General features: G+C 36.6%; 1 protein-coding gene across 1 annotated transcript; it reads left to right on the top strand.

Annotated features, from left to right (window-relative positions):
- Positions 1-122: 122 nt before the first annotated feature.
- LOC121878344 (RNA polymerase-associated protein CTR9 homolog) lies at positions 123-20,362 on the top strand. Its single transcript, XM_042384511.1, has 18 exons — positions 123-210; positions 5,018-5,116; positions 5,523-5,624; positions 5,845-5,982; positions 6,833-6,979; positions 7,356-7,673; positions 7,848-8,075; positions 8,563-8,694; positions 9,297-9,475; positions 9,840-10,048; positions 10,655-10,836; positions 11,176-11,356; positions 12,931-13,079; positions 14,102-14,218; positions 14,729-14,874; positions 17,131-17,380; positions 17,591-17,790; positions 18,836-20,362. Exons 1-18 carry the CDS (start codon positions 169-171, stop codon positions 19,857-19,859), a joined length of 3,843 nt encoding a protein of 1,280 aa, XP_042240445.1. The 5' UTR covers positions 123-168; the 3' UTR covers positions 19,860-20,362.
- The last annotated feature ends 1,883 nt before the right edge of the window (positions 20,363-22,245 follow it).

The following is a 22,245-nucleotide window of genomic DNA, read 5'->3' as shown; positions in this document are numbered from 1 at the left end:
TTAACATTTGCATATTGTTTAGGATACGTACATAATATTGTGCTTAGCGAATTTCTAGCGGATTCTTTAGGTCAATCTAGCATCTTTTCACCAACCACATTTGGCAACACTGTCCGGGACCGTGTTTACATGTGACGGGAGCTGACAGGGAGAGGGTTTACAGGCACCATGTCGGGGTCTATAGAGATCCCTCTTCGGGATAGCGATGAGGTAAGAATTGTGGTGTGACTAAGGTATAATAGAGGAGCGACTAACGAGTGGTGAAGAGGATAAAAGTAAGAGTAACGTTTTACGGCCTTAATATTGAACAACATCTTACCTTCTTCATCTCGAAAGCCGTATTTTTAAATGCGAAGTTTTTGTTATTATCAAAGGCAAGCTGCTGGACACAGTGGATCATGATATAATATGTGAAATACTGTAGGCTCTAATTTTTCATCACCAATTACATTATTTCGTTTAGGTAAACTTCCATTTGGCTGAATTAGGAGCATAATATAACAAGTTCACTGGAAGATGGAGTTTGATTATTTAATGAAAATCTGCCTGAAGCATATATGATACAATACTTTGGCTAATATAGAGGACTTCCCTGTCTCAGTAATAGTGAGTTCGCCCCGGCATGTGATAATTTATGCTAGGCCTGTTTTGGTACAAATTATTTATTTGGATTTTACTATATTGTATATTAAACATGGTACAGTACTTATTGGTATTATTTATGCAACAAATATAAGTTTACTATTTTAAGGCAATTTTATCATTTCAGTCATCAACGTATTTTGAAGTTGTTCAAAAAACAAACATCGGTAAAACATAATTTAGACCTAACCTAACCAAAAAAAAAATCAAACCTAACATAAACTTAAAATCCGAAATTTCGAAGGGTGACCGTAATGATAATACAGGTACCATTTTTAATAATACATAATTTTTAAACAATTACCCATACTTCAAAGCCCTGTACTTTTCTTGAGTGAAATCAAAATATCCGTGTTAGCTGGAACCAAGGTTGAAAATCAATGAAAAGGGTAGGGGGTCTAAATAAGGTAATCAACGATAAAAATTTATGAAACTACGGTAATTACAATTTTGAGGATTAAAAAATGGTAACATTATAGTTTCGGCCATTCACCTACAGGATTATTTGAAACAAATTCAAAACACCAAAAATCATTGGGAAAAATATTTAATCTAACCTAACCAAACATAACCTATACTTAAAATAAACCAATGAGACGATAATACCAAAATATATAATATTTGGTTATATTTTGTAATTTGTGAGCTGTGAGTCTCTACCTCCCATATAACTGAATTAAATTAGTGATCGCCGAGGTCCATATCCCTCAGCATTTAAACATGTTGCAATTCGTAACCATGCTTGCTTCTTTAATGTAACAAGCTTCCCACACGTACTTTTGTTTTGCAAAACTAAGAAATCCCGCTCTCTCTGTGATATGGGACTTGCCCGGGAGACTTTGGAGGAAAAAACATCCATGACGAGAGCTGCTATAATATTAAATTTACCGCCAACGAAGGTAAACAAACACAGGACCCATAATGCATCAGCGAAGAGGACAGTATTACAGACCTAAAAAATTCATCCCGCACAAATTGGAAGAGGTTCGAGCATTTAAAAATACCGCTTGAAAAAACAATCCCTTCGAAAAGATTCTTCGTCGGAAGGGGTAGATGTTGTTTCATAATACGGCTCGGGTATAAATGTTAGTAGCTGGTAAGTTTTACTATGTGGCCATGCACATGCTCTGAAAGGAAAACATTGTATAAATTATATTACAAAAAACTTATTCTTTCCCATTCTTCACATCTTTTTCACAAGGTAATAAAGCAGTTATCATCGAAAGAATAATTTCTTTGAGTCTCTGGTTAAGGACATAACTCATAAAGTATTACTGAATATGCCAGTTGAGTGATACTCGTTATGTGATTCTTTTCACCCGGAGCACTCATCGATACAAGTGAAGTCGGCCTTTGGTGACTTTGGCCCAGTGAACTTGGCCCAGTTACAGTGGTGATCTCGGCCCATTTCGGTAATCTCGGCCTCACATAGGTTGGGCCGATGTCAACAATGGTATTAACTGTCACGCTTTTTGAGTGTTTTTTTATTATAACTTTATTTTAAGCACATGGATTTAAAATCATATACATATACAGTTTACTCTTATGGCCAAACAGTCTGGATATTGCAGAGAGAAGTTGCAGGGCGCTTCGCCCACCATTTTCATAATCTATCCATACGGAGAAGACCCTCACTTGTAGTTGTTTGCAGGATTGGCTTCAGTTTTCCCTCAGACACGAGACGAATCTGAGTAGTTACGAAAGTTGCTTCATCATGTAGGAGCTGAATCATCATGTAAAAGGACATTTGTGCCTTCTCTTTCGTCTTCAGATGGTTATGCCACCCCTCAATGTCATTGTTAGTTCTCCCACCTAGCTTATATACACTCCAGGTGGCCAGATACAACTGTTAATCCGTGTTTTCTTGATGTACTCTGAAGTGGTCCTGAGGTCACAGATGCCATTAATCCCTTGAATATTCCCACAATATGTTGTTCGGAATAAAACAAAGCGTCACGAACTTCCAAAGCAGCTTGTGAGTTCCCTCATCTGATGAGTAGGAAGTTTGCAATCCAAGTACAATACAGTACTTGTATTTTCCGGAAGAGTGCTTGAGTAAAATGGAATGCACGTCCTTTTATTTCAACAGTCGGAAGCACAGAGCTTGTAGCACGCCACAGAGCTTTCTCAAAGTCCATCACAATTCTCTCCACATTTGGTTCATTGGGAAGCATATCACTGATGGCTTTAATCACAGAAACATAGTCATTTTTCTGGCGACGAGACATAATACACTGTATGACTGGGAGCTGTTTTGTTGCTTCTTCATAGTGTACTAACACATGGATACTGAATAATTGAAAGAATGGTTTTCTAACTATGTGGAACGTGGCATCAGCATACCATTTCTTTGCACTGGAGAGCGGTTGAAGCTGGTCATCTGTCGCGAAAATTAAGTGGCGTGCGTCATCAACCCGAATGTCACCACGAAAGAAATTTTCGCCTAAGTGTTGTGACTCCACTTAACAAAGTCCAGATTCTTTGGATGTTTTGGACGGTGCTTACGGCAGTAATAGTTTGCATTGTGAGCAACATGTTCAACTGACTTAATTGCACTACAGGGTCCTGAGGGAAGACATTCTTGCAAAATTCCAGTGGCAATGTCTGCAGCTTAAGTGAATGGCTGTTGATTTGCAGTTAGTTTTGCTTCCAATGCAGTGGACGCAGCAACATCCGATCCCAAGCTTGCCTGATGAATGTCGTCTTGGGGTCCAGGAATGAACTGGTCACAAACAGTTGCTGCACAGTTAATCAGTCTTGATCGTTGAGAACATCTCCATGTTGTGGACTTGGCACATTTCCTCTTGACTGTATATGAATTACCGCTGGAATCGAAAAGTTTATCTCCACCACGAATTGAAGTTGCTTCAATAATCTTGTAGCTGACTTGGTGTGTGTCTTGGTCCACTGCAGTCATTGTTTTGGGTTCCGGATCAACCTGCGAAAATTTGTTGAGGGGGTCTGGTTCATCTAGGGTTGCAGTGTTCTGAGCTGTGTTGTGCACCTCAGCTTCACACCTTGAGCATTTCCAGTTTGGTAGATCCGCTTGTCTTTTAACCATTTTTTGATAGAATCCTCTTGATATTCCTGTAGTATTGCATTTTCTGTGCTGCCTTGCATTACAGAAGTTGCACTGTATCACTTCTTGTCGGTGTCGCACTCCCATTTCACAAGCAACACAGGTATTGCTCAGAGCCATTGCTGGTGACTTCCGCTTGTTAGCACTGTGGTGATAGAAATGATGTGTCGGCCCAATATTAAAACGAATAAACTTCGAATTTTGTGAATCGGAAGCTCCAAACCGACAAGAAGCGCTACGTAAAGTGTGATTTCTGTAACGATGGCAGCACAGAAAATGCAATAATGGTATATTAAGGGATTTGTATAAAAAATAGATTATCTTTCCTTATAACTGGAAAAAACAGCCTCATATTTCAATCCTGACTGTTAATATCATTGTTGACCTCGGCCACATCCTATGTGGGCCGAAGTCACCAAGGGCCGACTTCACTGGCACCCCACTCATCCACAGTGATGCACTACAGTGCTTATTCACTCACTACATGTCGAGGGTTACCAACTACTGCTGCATTATATGATTTATTGGATTTCAGATGTACCAACCTTACCTAATCTAACCCATCCTAACCTAACTCTTACTGGCATATTGTAGGTTAGGTTAAATAGATTAGGTTGGTTCATTATATACAGTACTACAGTTCATGAGAAAATTGCCATAATAAAGTTTACAAATCCTCATCCCAAGTTGAAATTGTTCACTATGTATATTGTGAAATGATGTACTGTATATTGATATAACATATAGCAGGGATCCACTTTACGGCAGTCTCCGAGTTATGAACAGCCGACTTACAAACACTTATACTTACAAACAGGATCCCGCTATAGCTCTTCATCACAAGAATCTGTATCTAAAGTTTTATTTTTTACATAACTTTATTTTGTTTAACATCACTTTATTTATAATATTGTTGTTTTGTATGGGCAGGGTTGTGTTTTAACCTAACTTATGGAATTACCACAATTCTGACTTATGAACAAGGTCCAGGAACATAACTCGGGAACTGCCTGTATAAGTGTAACTAAATATAAAGTGTAATTGAATATAAGTGTGAATATATGCATTGTAAGTGTAAGCAGGGGGCCCCTATTGTCCTCCACCTAAGATTCATTTGCTACAATAAAAGTAACTTGTGTAAATGTATACAGTTAAGTTTAATATTGTTTATAGGTGGGAGTTTTCCCCCACTCAGGAGGAGGTTACGCATAAGACGGATAGCCTCCAGCCCCCTATAGGCTGACTTAGTCTATAGTATGGTAGAATCTAACTAAATAACAATTCTTTCCTCCTCAGGTTATTGAATTGGATTTGACTCAACTCCCAGAAGGAGATGAAGTACTTGGGATCCTCACCAATGAGAAGGTGCCACTCAATTATTGGGTGGAACTTGCCGTAAGTTTTTCCGTGCTGTTTGGGGGTTATAGTATTTTGAATGGATCTCATGATTTGATTTAAATGAAGGTATTGTACAGTAAACTTTCTATTAATGCAAGGAATTCAATCTCTAAAGAAAATCAACTATACTGTATATTATGTCATTAAGTTGTGGAGATCAAAGAAAAAGAATTTTAGATGTAGGAATAATGTGATTAGTTACAGTATCTTGAATCCTTTAAAATGTCTCCCAGAATATTTTAATTATTGAGGTACTGGATGAGGAAACATGCTGCCATTATTCTAAGATATCTCACAAAAGATAATTTTGTTGCAATACAAAATTTTTTATTTTGAAGTAAAGAATGATAACAGTGAAAGGGACAAAAAATCCACATGTTTTGATCTGTGTTTCTGTCAACAGATTGAATATTATAAGCAAAAAAATGAGGAGGACTTCGTGCGGATCTTGGAAGCGAGCCGCACCGATGCTAACGCAGTGTATCGTGACTCAGACAAGGACCAGGTATGTATTGACTCTAAAAAAAAGAATCATCTGGTATATACTTTGAGGATTAAATATAAATATGCATAATAATTTTTTACCACCCAAAAGTAGAGATATCTGGAGTGTAATGTAATTGTCTTTGAATATAATACAGTACTTATTTCAATAATATAATTTTGCACATTTAAGAATTGTTATCAGGCAGGTTAAAATCAACTCTTTCTGTGTTATACTTCAGATGCGTTCCTTTGACACACTGGCAGCTTACTATGTCCAGAAAGCTAATAAAGAGAAGGATAAGACAGCCAAGAAGGACTTGTTCCAAAAAGCCACGTATCTCTACACCACAGCTGATAAAATCATCATGTATGACCAGGTAAGAGGGATTTGTTTACTCTTATGAACTTATCATTGTCAAGTGTGAACATGTGGAGTGATTATGGTTCTCGTCTTTATTTTTTATTACATACTTTACATTCATACTGTACCATACTAGTTAAGTGGGTTATATAACAGCTAATTTAGAATACGTTACTAAATGTTTGCTTTAGGTCATCTTGTTACTTTGTCCCATTCTTTTAGTTCTATGCATAGTTATGACATGGTCCTTTAAACCATAAGTGGAGTGATTAGGTGGTTCTTCGTCATTGTTTATTTTGGTTAGACAAAATGGTAGAAAAGTTTACATTCATAGGCTGTCACCATGGCGCCATTTCACCCATAAAATTTTAGCTCTCTTGGTGTAATTCAAGATTATTTTCTTTAAATCAACACTGCACTGCATTATATATTGTCAATATGTAAAATAAATTTCAACATGACCAATAATTTGCTTGGAAACACAGAAAAAAATTAGTTGAAGAGAGTCTCAAGCAAGATGTTACCTCCAGTGAAAACAGAGAGAGACTAACGCCTGTTTGCTGTGTTAAGAGGCTGGATGCCGAGCATTAAACTAGTCACTTTACCTTCAATTATGTTCAATAATTGTTAAAATGACTAAAAAATTGAATATTAAACTTTTAAAATTATTGAATAGTATAAACTTCTTGATATTTACTAAAATAGTAAGGAATTTAAGCCCTAGAACCGATTAATGTATTGGCTGACTGATTAAAGCTGGTTGCCCGGCCAGTGCATGTTGATAGTTATGTTAACATGGATCCTTATGGAAAGTTCCATAAGAACATTTATGTACTTTTTTTTAATTATATTCAACACATTAACAGAACCATCTTCTGGGTCGAGCTTACTTCTGCCTGCTGGAGGGAGACAAAATGGAACAGGCCGATGCACAGTTTAACTTTGTGCTCAACCAGTCTGCTAACAATATTCCATCTCTGCTGGGGAAAGCCTGTATTGCTTTTAATAAGAAGGTAATCATTATTAAATTGAGTTTCTCTTTAGCTACTTAACAACAATACTGTACAATTTGATAGGCAGGAACATGACTACAAAAGTTAGGTAATAAGACCAGAAGTATATAGCAAGTTTAACTTGTCCTCTTTGTTATAAGTTTCTCTTCAAGTTTCATTTTGTCATGGAAGGAGAAAATTTAAGGCCAAATTGTACTTGTCTTGTTGAATATTTGATCTTCATTTAGGCTTTTGGTTTTCTTTTACAGTGTGGTTTCCTTATAATATTCCTGTAGTGACGGAAAACTTTAGAAGGGATCACAAACCTTGTTTGTTTTTTGTAACTTTTTTTTCTAAACTCTATGTTCACAAAATGCTTTGGTTTTCTGACCAACAGGACTATCGAGGTGCATTAGCATTTTACAAGAAAGCCTTGAGAACTAATCCGAATTGTCCAGCTGCTGTTCGCTTAGGAATGGGCCACTGCTTCATGAAACTTGGGAACCAGGACAAGGCTCGCTTAGCATTTGAACGAGCATTGGAGTTGGATGGAATGTGTGTCGGGGCTCTTGTTGGTTTGGCGGTGTTGGAACTCAATGAGAAGAAACCGGAAAATATTCGTAGGGGAGTTCAGATGCTCTCGAAGGCGTATAACATTGATTCTACCAATCCAATGGTGTTAAATCATTTGGGTAACCACTTCTTTTTCAAACAGGTACGAAGAATTGATTCTTTTTTCTTTATACCATAATATCATACTTTTCTACTAAAAAAACAATTTGGGAACAAGTAACTTATATTATGAGGTAATATCTTATAATGTAATGAATTATATTTGTATGAGAAAGATTGTTGTACAATGTGTCTAATAAAGATGTTCATGTTTTAGGACTTCCAAAAAGTACAACATCTTGGTTTACACGCATTTCACAACACTGAAAATGAATCGATGCGTGCTGAGTCCTGTTACCAAATGGCACGGGCCTTCCACGTGCAAGAAGATTACTCGCAGGCATTCCAGTACTACTACCAGGCCACCCAGTATGCTGCTCCCAACTTTGTCCTCCCGCACTATGGTCTCGGCCAGATGTACATCAACAGAGGCGACACAGAAAATGTAAGAGTATAATGTATATTTACTGAATTGAAGTTTGGGATTAAGTTAAGTAAATTAATTTATCATTGTTGGTTGTTTTCATCACTTTGAGCTGTGACTGTGAGGCATATGTATAATCTCCAGATAATTCACTCATTACAGTGAATTATTTTAATAGATTAGTTTTACTTTTTCACTACAGTACATGGTAGTCTTGCTGATTCCCAACACAACAGTGGGTTGTAGTGTTACATGCACAAGACACAAGGGGAAGGATTTATTACCTGTGGTGTTTACCGTCAACACTGCTACATGTTGGTCCATCACTAAGATAACTCTTCATTCTCGCTACTTCCTACCAATTATTATCAATAGCTATAAGGTCTTGGTGGCATCAAGGATATATCAGTGTACAGTACATTATGGTTTTGTGCTCCTGTCAGGAAAGAATAACTGTCATTTTTCAGATATCTTAAATACTTATTCTTTTATTTATTTTTTCCTTCAGGCGGCACAGTGTTTTGAAAAGGTTTTGAAGGCACAACCTGGTAATTATGAGACCATGAAGATTCTGGGCTCTCTCTATGCCAGCTCCACCTCTCAGAGCAAACGAGACTTGGCTAAACAACATCTCAAGAAGGTTTGTAATCTCAAGAGTTGTAGTTTAAATATTTTGAAGTATCCAGTGTTTATAGTACAGTACAGTAGTTGAAACCTTTGGTAAAGAAAAGAGTTAGTAACACATTATGAATTGTTACCTTAATCCAAACTCTCCAGAAGTGCATTAATATTTGCTTACATTCATGAGAGTATTTTTGTCTCGTTGATATGGTCCATTTTATGATGAGGAATTTTCCCCATAAGAATAAATGTAATTAGGGTGTATATGCATTCCAACATGTACTGTATTATCCCTTGAAAGCTCAGGATGTGTTTCTGAAGAGAGAACTTTAAGCAAATCAGCTGATGTATTTTGGTGTGGTAGATATTTAATACTTGCAGGCCACTTTTGTTAGTTGTTATGGTTATTTTTGTTATGTAACATGCTTTAATACTATTTATGCATCATATTTGGGATCACACAGACTTATGGATGATGCCAAAAACGTATATTTGAAACAAATGACGTAAAATGAAGATTTCCTGAAGTTGTTAGCGACATATATGTTAGTGATGTAAATCGGTACAGCGTATACTGTATCTATTATTACTCTTGGATGTGAATTATTGTGGCTTTTTCAGGTGACAGAACAATATAGTGAAGATGTGGAAGCCTGGATTGAACTAGCACAGATCCTAGAGGGCAGTGACTTGCAGGGTTCACTCTCTGCCTACCACAAAGCTACTAAACTCTTACAAGACCTCGTGCAGATGGACATCCCTCCAGAGATTCTTAACAACATAGCAGCATTGCATTTTAGGCAAGTAACATCACCTTTTGTATATTTTGTTAGTCCCTTGAATTTTATTATTAAAAGTTAGATGATGTTCAATAAATTGTAGAGTTTGTAAGAGATGTGTTTGACAGGAGAAAACACCCAGGGAGGAATGGAATTTAAGTATCAATGAGAGGTCTGAAGGGCAGAGGGCTATCAGGTGCTTAAAGGAGAATGAAGGATAGGAATGATACAGCTTGGAGATAACTTATGATTATTGAGAGAATGATGTGGAATGATGATGTGGAATCAGTTATATCCCAATCTTATGTTGCCATTTATTACACACCAATATGTTAACAATATCTTCTGCATGGGCCAATCCATAAGCAGTCTTATTGTCACACAGACTTGCCAATTATGAAGAGGCTCACAAGCACTTTAAGGAGGCCTGGGACCGTTGTGAGGCTGAGAAGGAGCAGGACCCCCAGTACTACTCCTCCATCTCCGTCACCATCAAGTACAACTCTGCTCGGCTGCACGAGATGTTCTGTCAGTATGATAAGGCAGAGAAACTATATAAAGAAATCCTCCAGGATCATCCCAATTATGTTGACTGTAAGTTTGATCTAAACTCTTGTCTTCTTACGAGCTAATTCTCCAACATGATAGTTACTCCTATGTGGGTTAGCACTTCATTTTGTGTGTAGCTGTAATGAAATCTCTTTGATATTCTTCAGATAATTGTTTATCATTTTTCAAAAGGCAAAGCATGTTCTCTGCATAAGCCATATTATTTAATATTTCTTCCTTAGTCGTCCATCACACAAAAGAACACTTTTTACCTTCCTTTGAATGTTGTTTTGTTCTTTTTTATTGTATAACGTAAATTTATTCATTACTTCCATTTGTCTTTTCGCTTAATTATACGTGTCATTATTTCTCTCCAGTTTTGTATCACTCTTGCAGCCTTGTGTTGTAATTGTATGTGTAAGTCTTTATAAACCCCCGTAAATTATTCCACACTTAACAAAAGGATTACATTAATGCTCTTACCATTATCCTGACACCTTGTAGCACAGTATTTATTTATCACAACTGTACAGGTTTTGGAATTATGGACTTAGTAATTAATTCAATACATTTTATTGACCATTATTTCTTTCACCAAAGGAATATGAATTATGTTTAATGATTGTTCTAATTGTGTACTGTATATTATAGGTTATCTTCGCCTTGGATGTATGGCAAGAGACCGAGGCCAGATTTACGATGCTTCTGATTGGTACAAGGAAGCACTGCGAATGAACAATGAACATCCTGATGCCTGGTCACTGATGGGCAACCTGCATCTCGCCAAGAATGAGTGGGGACCTGGACAGAAGAAATTTGAAAGGATTTTGAAGGTTTTTATTATTTATATCCTTTTGTTCTACCATATATATTATTTTTTTAGCTGTTTATAGTTTTCCCATTGTGTTTGGCATTATGTATAGTGTACACACATTCATCTGGACTATTGTATACATTTGGAATAGAGAGATACTACTGGAACCTGAGGAGCAATTCAGTATACTGTATAGCTAATTTCGGTAGACAGTACAGTATAGATGTTTGGTATAGAGAGGTAATACTGTGCTATAGAGACTTTATTACACAAGAGTTGTAGATTTTTAGTATTGTGTAAGACTTAACTATGTATCTCTTTCCAGTAACTTGTGTAACATAGTATTCTTTTATGCCAGAATCCCAGCACCACGAACGATTCGTATTCCCTGATTGCCCTCGGGAACGTGTGGTTGACAACACTCCACCAGCCAAACCGAGACAAGGAGAAGGAAAGCAAGCATCAAGACCGAGCCCTTGCCATGTACAAAAGTGTCCTCCGAACTGATCCAAGGAGTATATGGGCAGCAAATGGCATTGGTAAGAGTCAAATAAATAGAAACATAATTTTATAACTGTTAATACTCATGTAAAGAAAGATTCTTTTAGGCAAGGTAACTGTCCAAACCAGGCATAGGCAACCTTTACTCAGTCATGGGCCACATTATGATTTAGGTATTTTTCTGCGGTCCAACCCACCAAAATTTATATCCTACCTCACCCAAAAGTAATGTTAATATTGTATTAGCACGGACAGTGAAGCAGTTTATCCTCACGTCCACCTTAACATATTTTCAGTTTACATTCACAGTCTTTCCCTATTTATGAAACAAATCCATCATAATAATTTTTTACATAATATATTAATGTTTCTTGGCATTTGACGGAAGATGAATGAAACAGTCTGTGAATACTTTGATTTTTCCAACAATTACAACATTTGTCTTACTTACGAGACACACCCACCAGAATAATGCCAATGTTAATCTAGGAATATGAGGAACCACAATGAAACAGCCTATAGGCAGATCTCTCTCTCTCTCTCTCTTTATATAATATATATATATATATATATATATATATATATATATATATATATATATATATATATATATATATATATATATATATATATATATATATATATATATATATATATATATATATATATACACACACGAGTATAGAGAGAGAGAGAGAGATGTATCTATAGGTTGTTCCATTGTGGTTCCTCATATTCCTAGATTAACATTGCCATTATATATACAGTAACTATGACAACTATCTGTACCCGGTACATCCTTTGTGGGAATCAATATGAGACCATGGAAGATAAATTTTGGTATATGAGGGCTGTCACTAGTCACACGTAAAATTTTGGAGCATGTCAACGCCCACCTGCACAGATATTCTGATTCCGAATTTATGGTCCGTGATTCGATTGCGGGGTAATTAGTGGCTGTAATGATGCTTGGAATATTTTAATTTCCTGCCAACTAAGGGTTTCCAAGATTTAGGTGTTTTTGTGTTATTCTGGAAGTACTTTATTAGTTGATCCCTGTGTGACCAATGCATGTGACCCAACCTTTCTTAATACCCAAGTGACCCACTGCCATATAGCAGTTAATCCTTCAAACAGACCGCGCCGAACCTAGCCCGTAAACTCTCACAAGTAAAAGTGTTTATTATTGTTGACTATATATACTGTACTTATTTCACTGTTACATTTCCTTAGTTACTTACTCATAGGTGATGAATCGGTAACAAATTGTGTGTGAAGATTATCTTTTAAATAAATATTGCTTTACTCACCATAAACTAGTTGCATCTACCTGAACTGCGGGCCGCATTAAATAAAGCTTCTACGGGCCGCACAAACACATGGTTCGGGCCGTGGGTTGCCCATGCCTGGTTTAAACCATAAGAAATATTCTTTTTATCATATTGAGGATGATAAAATGTACATAGAGGTGAAGAAAGTCTGATTCTTTTGTGTGAAATATCTCTGGCATCCAAGGGGAACAATATGTCAATTCAATAAGCTAAAGTTGGGTACACAGTCAGAGGCTTTGACACATTCATATGTAATTGTTTAAAATCATTTTTGTTTTCAGGTGCTGTGTTGGCTCACAAGGGATACATAAATGAAGCAAGAGACATTTTTGCTCAAGTAAGAGAGGCAACAGCAGATTTCAGTGACGTGTGGATGAACATTGCCCACATCTATGTAGAACAGAAACAGTATATTAACGCTATTCAGATGGTAAGAGGTTGAATTGAGCCACTGGGGGATAAGGTGGTCACAAAAAGGGAAAATAAATATAAATAGTGGTGAAAAACTGTATTTTTTATTACAGGAAATCCTTAATATACACATTTTAACATACAGTACAGTACAGGGGTGCTTGAGTTACAGACAGGTTACTTTCCTGGGTCCTGTTCATGAATTAATTTTGTTATAATTCAGAGCCCTGTGATGTTTGCAATAAAATATGAATAAAACCCATCCTTTCCTGTTGAGCCTAAACAATTATAGCCCATAAATAATTCAAAATGCAAATAATGTAAAAAAAAATGCTTTAATTACTCGGTCTCTGAAGGTGGCTTGTTCATAGGAATGGATATGGTGTTAGGAGGACTAGTGGATAACTTACACAGTAGAATAGGTCGAGAATAGTGTTGGGGATGGTTGTGGCTCTTTCCCTGGGGCTAGATTTTTATTATGAATATTGTATAATGGGTCACATAAGTACAGTTGTTGGTAACTCAAAGACCTTCTGTATGACATTTTGTTAGTGGAAAATTTTTTTCTTCACTGCAATTTTTGCTCTACACACAATTTCTATGGAACATATCCCTTTTGTATTGTGATTTCACCATTGCTCGCTACCATTGTTTGGCAGAGCTTATAATCTATTAATAGTACAGTATTGTCTAAGATGAACCCATAGCTGTTTTAGTAGTTTTGTTTGTTTTTTGCATTTTATAATTTTTTTCATTCTATTAATACAGTACATTATGTAGAATTTTTTAAGATATTTGAAAGTGTATTGCTGTGATACCCTCCTACCCTCCTCCCCCTACGTATTTTACTGTATACTAAATTCCCTTAATTCCTCTCTTAGTTCACCTTACTTATGTGAGACTCTTTAAGCAGTCTGTACATCATCTCCACTTGTTCCTCCTTACTAGCTTGTGACATGTGTTCTACTTACCTGATCACCAAGCAACCATGGAAACTTGATTACTGTGTCTAATAACATTAAAAAAAATTCTTCTTTTCAGTACGAAAATTGTCAGAAAAAATTCTTCAAGTTCCCAAATGTAGAAGTTCTCGGGTATTTGGCTCGGGCATACTTCAAGGCTTCCAAGCTCAAGGAAGCTAAATACACACTACTCAAGGCAAGTTTGTTGAAGAGGAAGCTATTATTGTGCGCCCTTATCCTGTAGTTTATGTTCATTCTTCACATGCATTGCTGACTCAGTCTTTAGAGAGACTTTCTTTGTTATGTTATTTTTCACTTCACCTCTCGGAATTAGTGATGTTATTACAGTAGTCACATTGTATTTTTTTTTTTACAAATAACTATTTTGTATTTGTTGTTATATTTAAGAAGTTTAAAATGTCAGTGTGATGTACTTACAAAGGTAAGAGAATCAACAAAACCGCAAATGAAAGCTGAAGAAGTAGAGAAAAGGTAACAGGAAAGGAATACTGTAACAAGCTAAACTAAACAGCCAACCTGTAAAAACAGTGTTTGCAATATATATAACATTTATTTTGGCTCAGTTTAGTTCCTGAATATAAATTCTATTTGAAAGTTTTGCATGAACTAACCCATATATGAGGAATCTAAGAGTAAGATTTTGATAATGTTGGAGAGTCATATATTCATCACACTTCCTTCTCAGGCTCGTCATGTTGCTCCACATGACACCGTGATCCTCTACAACCTGGCGTTGGTGCTACAGCGTCTGGCTATGCAAGTACTTAGGGATGAAAAGTCCGTCCTGAAGACAGTGTTGGCAGCTGTACATGAGCTGACTCTGGCTCAGAAGTGAGTTTATGCCACTGATGTCACATTGAGTGTTTGCTTTAAAAACTCTGATTCATATGCATTCAAGTACTGCTAATGGATAATGTTGGGTTGTGTGAAGTGACAGCAATAATCCAGATAGATACCTTTTGGCCTTGTTATAGAAGAAGAACAACAAAACAAAACACAATTAATACAGTAGTTAGAATGAATGATTAAACTTAAGGGGACTCTACATTAGAGTGAGAAAAGGTTTGCAAAATTGAAAAGAGTGTAATGAAATATACTTTATTAATGCACGGTCACCATACTACAGCATGTTATAAATTCACGGGATATGGGCAGATTTTAATTGAATATTGATCAAGCCAAGATGTTTATATTGGAAGACACTGTTTAACTTTGTGTTTGAAAAAATTGGAGTACTGAATGGTGTTTAGCTGTGTGAGGCAACATAAAGTAAGTTATTCTCTGGTATTAAATTCCCGGTCAGTTGCTTACAAAGTGCTAACAGTTGATTGTCCTAGTTCTTTCCCTCACTCTCATGCTCACCACAGCATGTCTTCAGCACTTAATAAATTTTCTTTTCTTTTTTACGGGAATTAGCCCACCCAGGCACAGATCACTGACCCACATCGGGGCCTGGGGGGCGAAATAATAATAATAATCAAAAGTGAGGAACAATATATGTATGTTGTGTTGTCAATAGTAAGAGAAACAATTGAGACCCTGCAATTGTGTGTAAATGAGGCAGAAAGTCAGATCAGCAACCTGGGACTTGGTCACAATTTTCGTGATGCCATATGGCAGCAGGGTCTACCATTAGACAACACATTATGCTTCCAATATCTTCCCAGGCGGTAGTACCTCCCTGTTTGGTAGCTGCCTAATACCTACTACCTATCAAATAATACTGTAGTGTATTTATGAGCACTTTTATCATAATATTGTAGCATATTTGTCAGCACTTATAATAATACTGTAGTGTACTGTATTTAGCTTCTCCATATTTTGTGGTTTATTCATTAGTAAGTTGTTTTAAGTGCACAAGTAGCCAAATTGAGCCATCAAGAATCACTCAAAGGTAGTAAGTACCATTGTTAGGAAGGTATCTCCACATCATATACTGTACAGTGTTATAGTGACCCCGTTGTAAACTAAGTTGCTGAAAGGTCTCACATGAATGCATCCTGAGTGAATACCTTCCGATACAGCTTATCCTTTTATTTTCAAGTCAAATTATAAAGTATATATTGTATTTTATTCTATTATTGAAGATGTTATATTAATCATGATGAATCCCACACCATTAGAGGCTGATCATGCAAGAATATAATACTGGATCAATAAATAAACCTGGTGAATGTAGCAACACCCAGTCCCCCCCACCCTCTACCCCCAGCTTGTTTACACATGCAGTATCGTACCTCTCATACTTAGTAGCTCTCATTAGGCCTTCAGTAAATCTGATTAGATTAATGTACATTATTCAGTAAGCAAGTGTTGTATTCATAATTTTTTCTTTTTTTTTTTTTACTCATTTTTAGAACCTTTTAATTATCCCCATTAAAGCTAATAAATACTCAACGTAAAAAGTTTACATAAATGAATGTAGGCAGCAAGGTGCGGCACACTGATACAGTGGGGTATGCTATAACGAATCTAATTGGTTCTAGAACCTTGTTCGTTATAGGATTAATCCGTTCCAGGCCCCCAAATACAACCACTTAACACTGAAAAATGTAATATAAAATTGTAAAAATTGTAAAAAAGTGCATAAATATGCATCTAAACCCCTGAAATAAAGAATATCATTAATATTTGTAATAAAAAAACAATAATTTTTTTAAATAATGTTCGTTGTAGGAGTTTCGTTCGTTATAGCATTCTCAATTTTATAGGTAAAACCGTTCGTTATAGGAATATTCGTAGTAGGATCCGTTCGTTATAGCATACCCCACTGTATGATGCATATGAAGGCAAGACGCAGACTGAGATATGTGCTGCACAACACCCAAACACAGACATTCAACCGCACATAAACCGTCTGGACTGATGCTGAATTTTCCAAAGTTCTTTAAATATTTCTGATGCATAGAAGAGCAGTCCAGAGTACCTTAGAGAGTCCAAAAAATGTGAATTCAGTTGTATTGAAGTCCAATGTATAGAGGTTCTACTGTATAACAATGAGAGGTGTTAAGCATGGAGGCTTGTATGGCTATGTGAGGTAGTCTGCATGAGCTAACCTCTTATGGTATTTATTTCTATCTTTTTCAGATACTTCCAGCACTTGAGTGTCAATGGAGATCGTTTGAAGTATGACTTGGGAGCTGCAGCAGCAGAGGCAAGTCAGTGCCGTGATCTTCTGTCTCAGGCACAGTACCACGTATCTCGAGCACGCAGACAGGATGACGAAGAAAAGGCCCTGAGACGCAAGCAAGATGAAGAGAGGCAGGCACTGAAACAGAAGGTTGTGGAAGAGAGACAGAAGATGGAGGACATGAGGCGGCAAATCATAGAAGATAGGGTAAGTTAATGTATAGACTCACAAGAGGTTAATATAGAGATTTGTTTGTAAAAAAATATTTTATTTATTATTTGTTACACAACAACTTCGTTTTTAATGCAAAGTGTAAAGAATTTTTATAATGGAAAACTTTGTTGTTGAAAATACATTTCAGAATTGTCATAACTCATGCTCGCCATAATGTTTCTGATATACACACTATGACTGCAGATGAAAGCACGCGAGGAGTACAAGGAGAAGATGAAGAATGCTGTTATTATCTCGGAACCTGCCGAAAACACGAAGAGAGGTGGACGCGGTCGCAAACGGGATATTGATATTTTGTCAGATGGTTCTGGAGGAGGGAGTGGAGGAGAGGGAGGTGAACCAAGGAGGAAGAAGGGGAAGGGCCGCAGGAAGAAGGAAACTGGGTAAGTGGAGTACTGTACTGGTAGGACAGTACATGTTAGTTCTAGAATATTAATTTGATTTCACAAGTTCTTCAGAAAGGATATCTGTGACTTAACTATTCAAGGTTGTGGAGCCTTTATGTATTTTGTTTAATAATTTATGTTTATACAGTACAAAAGGAGGATTGGTCATGCATAGCCTCCACATAAGCTGTCTATATTACCCATTACTTCTGTTAACTTGCACTTAACCAACACACACATGCGTGAATACTGTTCTAGGAATTTATAATACAGTATTGTACTGTGTAATATGACAAAAATATTTTGGGGTAGCAAGCTGTGTGTGCTTACAGAGTATCTCTTGAAGTTATGTTCATTCCATCAGTCTGTATTTTAAACTTCCTCTTGAGCTAATAATAATATCTGGATTGCTGTCTTTATCAAAAATATAATTTTGCATCAATGTAAATTTTTTTAATGGAAGTGGGAGGAGAGATCCTGCCAGTTAGTAATGAATACATGAATTTACAAAAGATACAAGTAAACTTAAGTTCAAGTACAGTACTGGGAAAACTAGTCGGATAGTTTTGAAATTTATATAATGTCAAGTCTTGTTTTCAGAAATACTTTTTGTAGATCTGTAGAATTGAACTGGATATAGTAATGATTACAGTATTTATTGAATATGAATGGTTCGGTTAAATATTTTACCAGGTTTACACTTACATTCTGATGCTTACAACATTACAATAAAATTGTTTTAATGTACTATATATACACTCATATGCATACTTTACATTGGCCAATATTTGAACTAATGTATATATTTTTAACAATCAATCTTATTCAGTAACTACATATTCACTCAAATAGATAAAGTTGATTAACTTATTTTGTCAAAACCTTTTTACAAGTAGTTCTAAGGGTTTTTCCAGCTCCTGGACTCTGTAAAGGGGCCATTTTCAGGCTTTTTCCATACGTTGTGTCCTCAGGTTTCATTAGTTTGCATCCTCAAAATGTAAATTGAAATGGCCAACCAAAATGGTAATTTTCTTATTTACAGAACGAAGAGATCTAGGAGGGGGAAAGGTACCGGAAGTGACGACGACAATGACGATCGAGCCCGAGGCCGCAAACGAGGCAGAGCAGGAGGCAGCCAGAAGGGTAAGAAGTCGGCTTCAAATGGACTTTCTGCCAGGCAGAAAGGACGTATTGTCTCTAAAGCAACCATTTCTGATTCATCTGACGACTCTGATGATGAGCGTCTCAAGATTGCTAGTGGCTCCGATAGCGACAGAGGAGGAACACAAACCAAACGACGTCGGGTTATGTCTGAATCTGGTTCTGATCGTTCACGGTCCAGATCACGTTCTAGATCGCGTTCTAAATCACGTTCAAGATCGCGTTCGGGTTCGAGGTCTCGCTCAAGGTCACGCTCGGGTTCTGGTTCCAGGTCTGGCAGTCGTTCGGGTTCTGGATCAAGGTCCCGAAGTCGTAGTGGCTCCAGGAAGAGTGGCTCGGCATCACGATCTAGGTCACGCAGTGGCTCACGTTCTGCAAGCCGCTCACCAGCAAGGTCACGATCTGGATCAAGGTCGAGGTCAAGATCAAGTCCAGGTCAAGATCCAAGTCCAGGTCAAGATCCAAGTCCAGGTCAAGATCCAAGTCCAGGTCAAGATCCAAGTCCAGGTCAAGATCCAAGTCCAGGTCAAGATCCAAGTCCAGGTCAAGATCCAAGTCCAGGTCAAGATCCAAGTCCAGGTCAAGATCCAAGTCCAGGTCAAGATCCAAGTCCAGGTCAAGATCCAAGTCCAGGTCAAGATCCAAGTCCAGGTCAAGATCTAGGTCAAGGTCACATTCAAGGTCAAAATCAAGATCGGGCTCACCTAGATCTAGGTCTGGATCTCCCAGATCTAGGTCTGGATCTCCCAGATCTAGGTCTGGATCCCCTCAATATAGATCTGGCTCACGATCACCAGCAAAATCAGGATCAGAAGCTGATAGTGAGTGAGTCTGGAGTAGCCTGTCTTATAAAGTTTGCCTCTAAAATTTTACTCTGTCATTATAGATTTGATTTTAGGATGTAATCTTTGTTCAATATCTCTTGAGAGAAAAATCTTGTTAATTACCATTATGGTATGAGGTTGTATTTTTAATTATCAAAATGTAAGTAATTAAGACAGACTTGTCTTTTAAACGGATGACATATCTGTTGAATCAGATGTTTTATTTGATGACCATATATTGACCTTTTTTGTTGACCATATATTGACTTTTTTGATGACTGTATATTGACCTTTTATGTTGACCATTTATTGATTTTTTTGATGACCATACACTGTATATTAACTTTTTTTTATGACCATATATTGAAATTTTTTTGTTGACCATTTACTGACTTTTTTGATGACCATACACTGTATATTGGCTTTTTTTTATGACCATATATTGACTTTTTTGTGTTTCAGTAGATTTCCTATTTATATATAGGTCATGTTACAATAAATGTATTCTGTGAATGATGTTTTCATTATATATGCTTATTTTGTAAGACTGTCTTAAGAAGCTACAAAATAAAACAAGCAATTCATGAACCTCTTATTAACCACAATATTCATAACTTTTGCTTCAAATTTTAAAGTGTAAAAACGTATGACTGACTGGAGATGAACAAAGACAGCACCTCATAATGTCAACAAGGTCACTGGATGGGTCTGATGCAGTGAGCATTATATAGAGAGGATAACATGAGGTGGCTGTCTAACACCATATTAAAGAGTATGGCATCACACAAGTTTACACCTCTGTGTACAGGTATTTGAAAATGTTCAACTATAGTTAACAAGTACTGGGCTGGTGAACTTGATAATTGAAAACCACTTAAAAACCTCAAAAGTTTATCAACAATGTGCCCAGAAATATATAGTTCTTTGACTGAGGAACTGAAGTTGATGCAAGAAATGTGACTAAACAATGAAAATGCCAGAGGTCACATTTTTAATGTGTTGGTACAGTTAAGCAAACTAAGATGAGTCAAAACATCACTAAACGTCAGCAGATGGAACAGTATAGTACTGTATTGTACTTTGACAACCAGTTAAATCTCCAAATATTATATCTTCAAGAAAGTTGTGGGCAGACATTAGCCAAACTAAGATGTAATAAAGGATTAACAATGACAAAATGGGCACAAGTTGGTGAGAAGGGTGATATCCAGTGTGACCCTCACTACCTAACATCACGGGTTTCCTCCACATACTGCAGTTTCCTTTTGTATTAACACTGGCTAGACGTACCATCCGAACAGCTAGTCAGTTGATAACTTGAAAAAATTATAAAGAACATTTTAATAAACAAAATACATGGTGAGAAAATTAGTAGAGTTATCCAAAAGAAATCTTCTGCAGTTTCATTTTCTGTCATTATCATAGAAAATTAATTTAACGGCTAACTTATATATCTTACTATTTACATTCCCCGGGCCAATTTGTACTCTAATAGTTTCTTACATTTCACCCTTAGTGCGACTAGCTTTTGTATACCTTCAGCCTTTAAGAACGTCCATTATTATCCATGTCTGACAATAAGTATGGTAACTTATTTATCAAAAGCTACAGGTTTAAAATATCCCCAATTTTCCGTTGTTGTCATTTCATCATCAGTTGCAAGTTTGGAGGAGTCACCCCTCGTATTCTCATTTTCTGTTGTATTTATAATGTTAAAAAAATACCACGAACAAATGTGGAAACTTCTTTTATTTGTTAAATGACTTAAATAAACCAACTATATACTAAAACATTATACAAATTACATTTTTATCATTAAGTTAGATTAATTTAGGAAAATTTGAGGCCATCTGCTGTTGAGAAAAGAAAATTCACCAGATATGGTCGTGGCTATTTATTAACATTCGGTGTAGTTTTAGCCCGGCGAGCGTCAGCGAACCATTAGTACGAGTGCCGTCGTGGTGGAAGGGTCTGTGAATACTGCTCTGTGATGAATACAAATTGTAAGTATCATTATATATCTATTTTTTACTTGTTTAATCGTGTTAACTCTAGTTAATTTCGCTTTATATGTTATTCAAGTAATTGTTTATTAAATTACTCGCGTTATTACATGTGATGTTAGAGTGTTGATCAACTGCTGTCAGCGTAGTTTGTGAATACCCAACAAGTAGTTTAGAGACAATTATACCGTTATATGCGTACATAAAGTGGAACCTTAAGAGAATATAAGGAAGATCGTCGATATACAAGTCTGGGTGGTCATAAGATTGTTAAAGTTCCTGAGTCATCGCCGTGATATTATTTTCTCCATTAGACGGACATACGACAGGGCTGATGCAGTCTTTCAGTTGTGTAAGCTCCGCCTCGACTTAATAAAAGTCTATGGTATTTTTATACCTCCCTCCACAACGCCGAGGTTTTTAATTTTATCGTTTTAACAAGTTATCAGCTTACTCGTCATTGG

Source organism: Homarus americanus, unplaced genomic scaffold, assembly GCF_018991925.1.
Source record: "Homarus americanus isolate GMGI-L3 unplaced genomic scaffold, GMGI_Hamer_2.0 scaffold41027, whole genome shotgun sequence".
NCBI classification, from domain to species: Eukaryota; Metazoa; Arthropoda; class Malacostraca; order Decapoda; family Nephropidae; genus Homarus; species Homarus americanus.
Note: the sequence above shows the minus strand (reverse complement) of the source record. Positions and strands in the feature narration are given on the sequence as shown.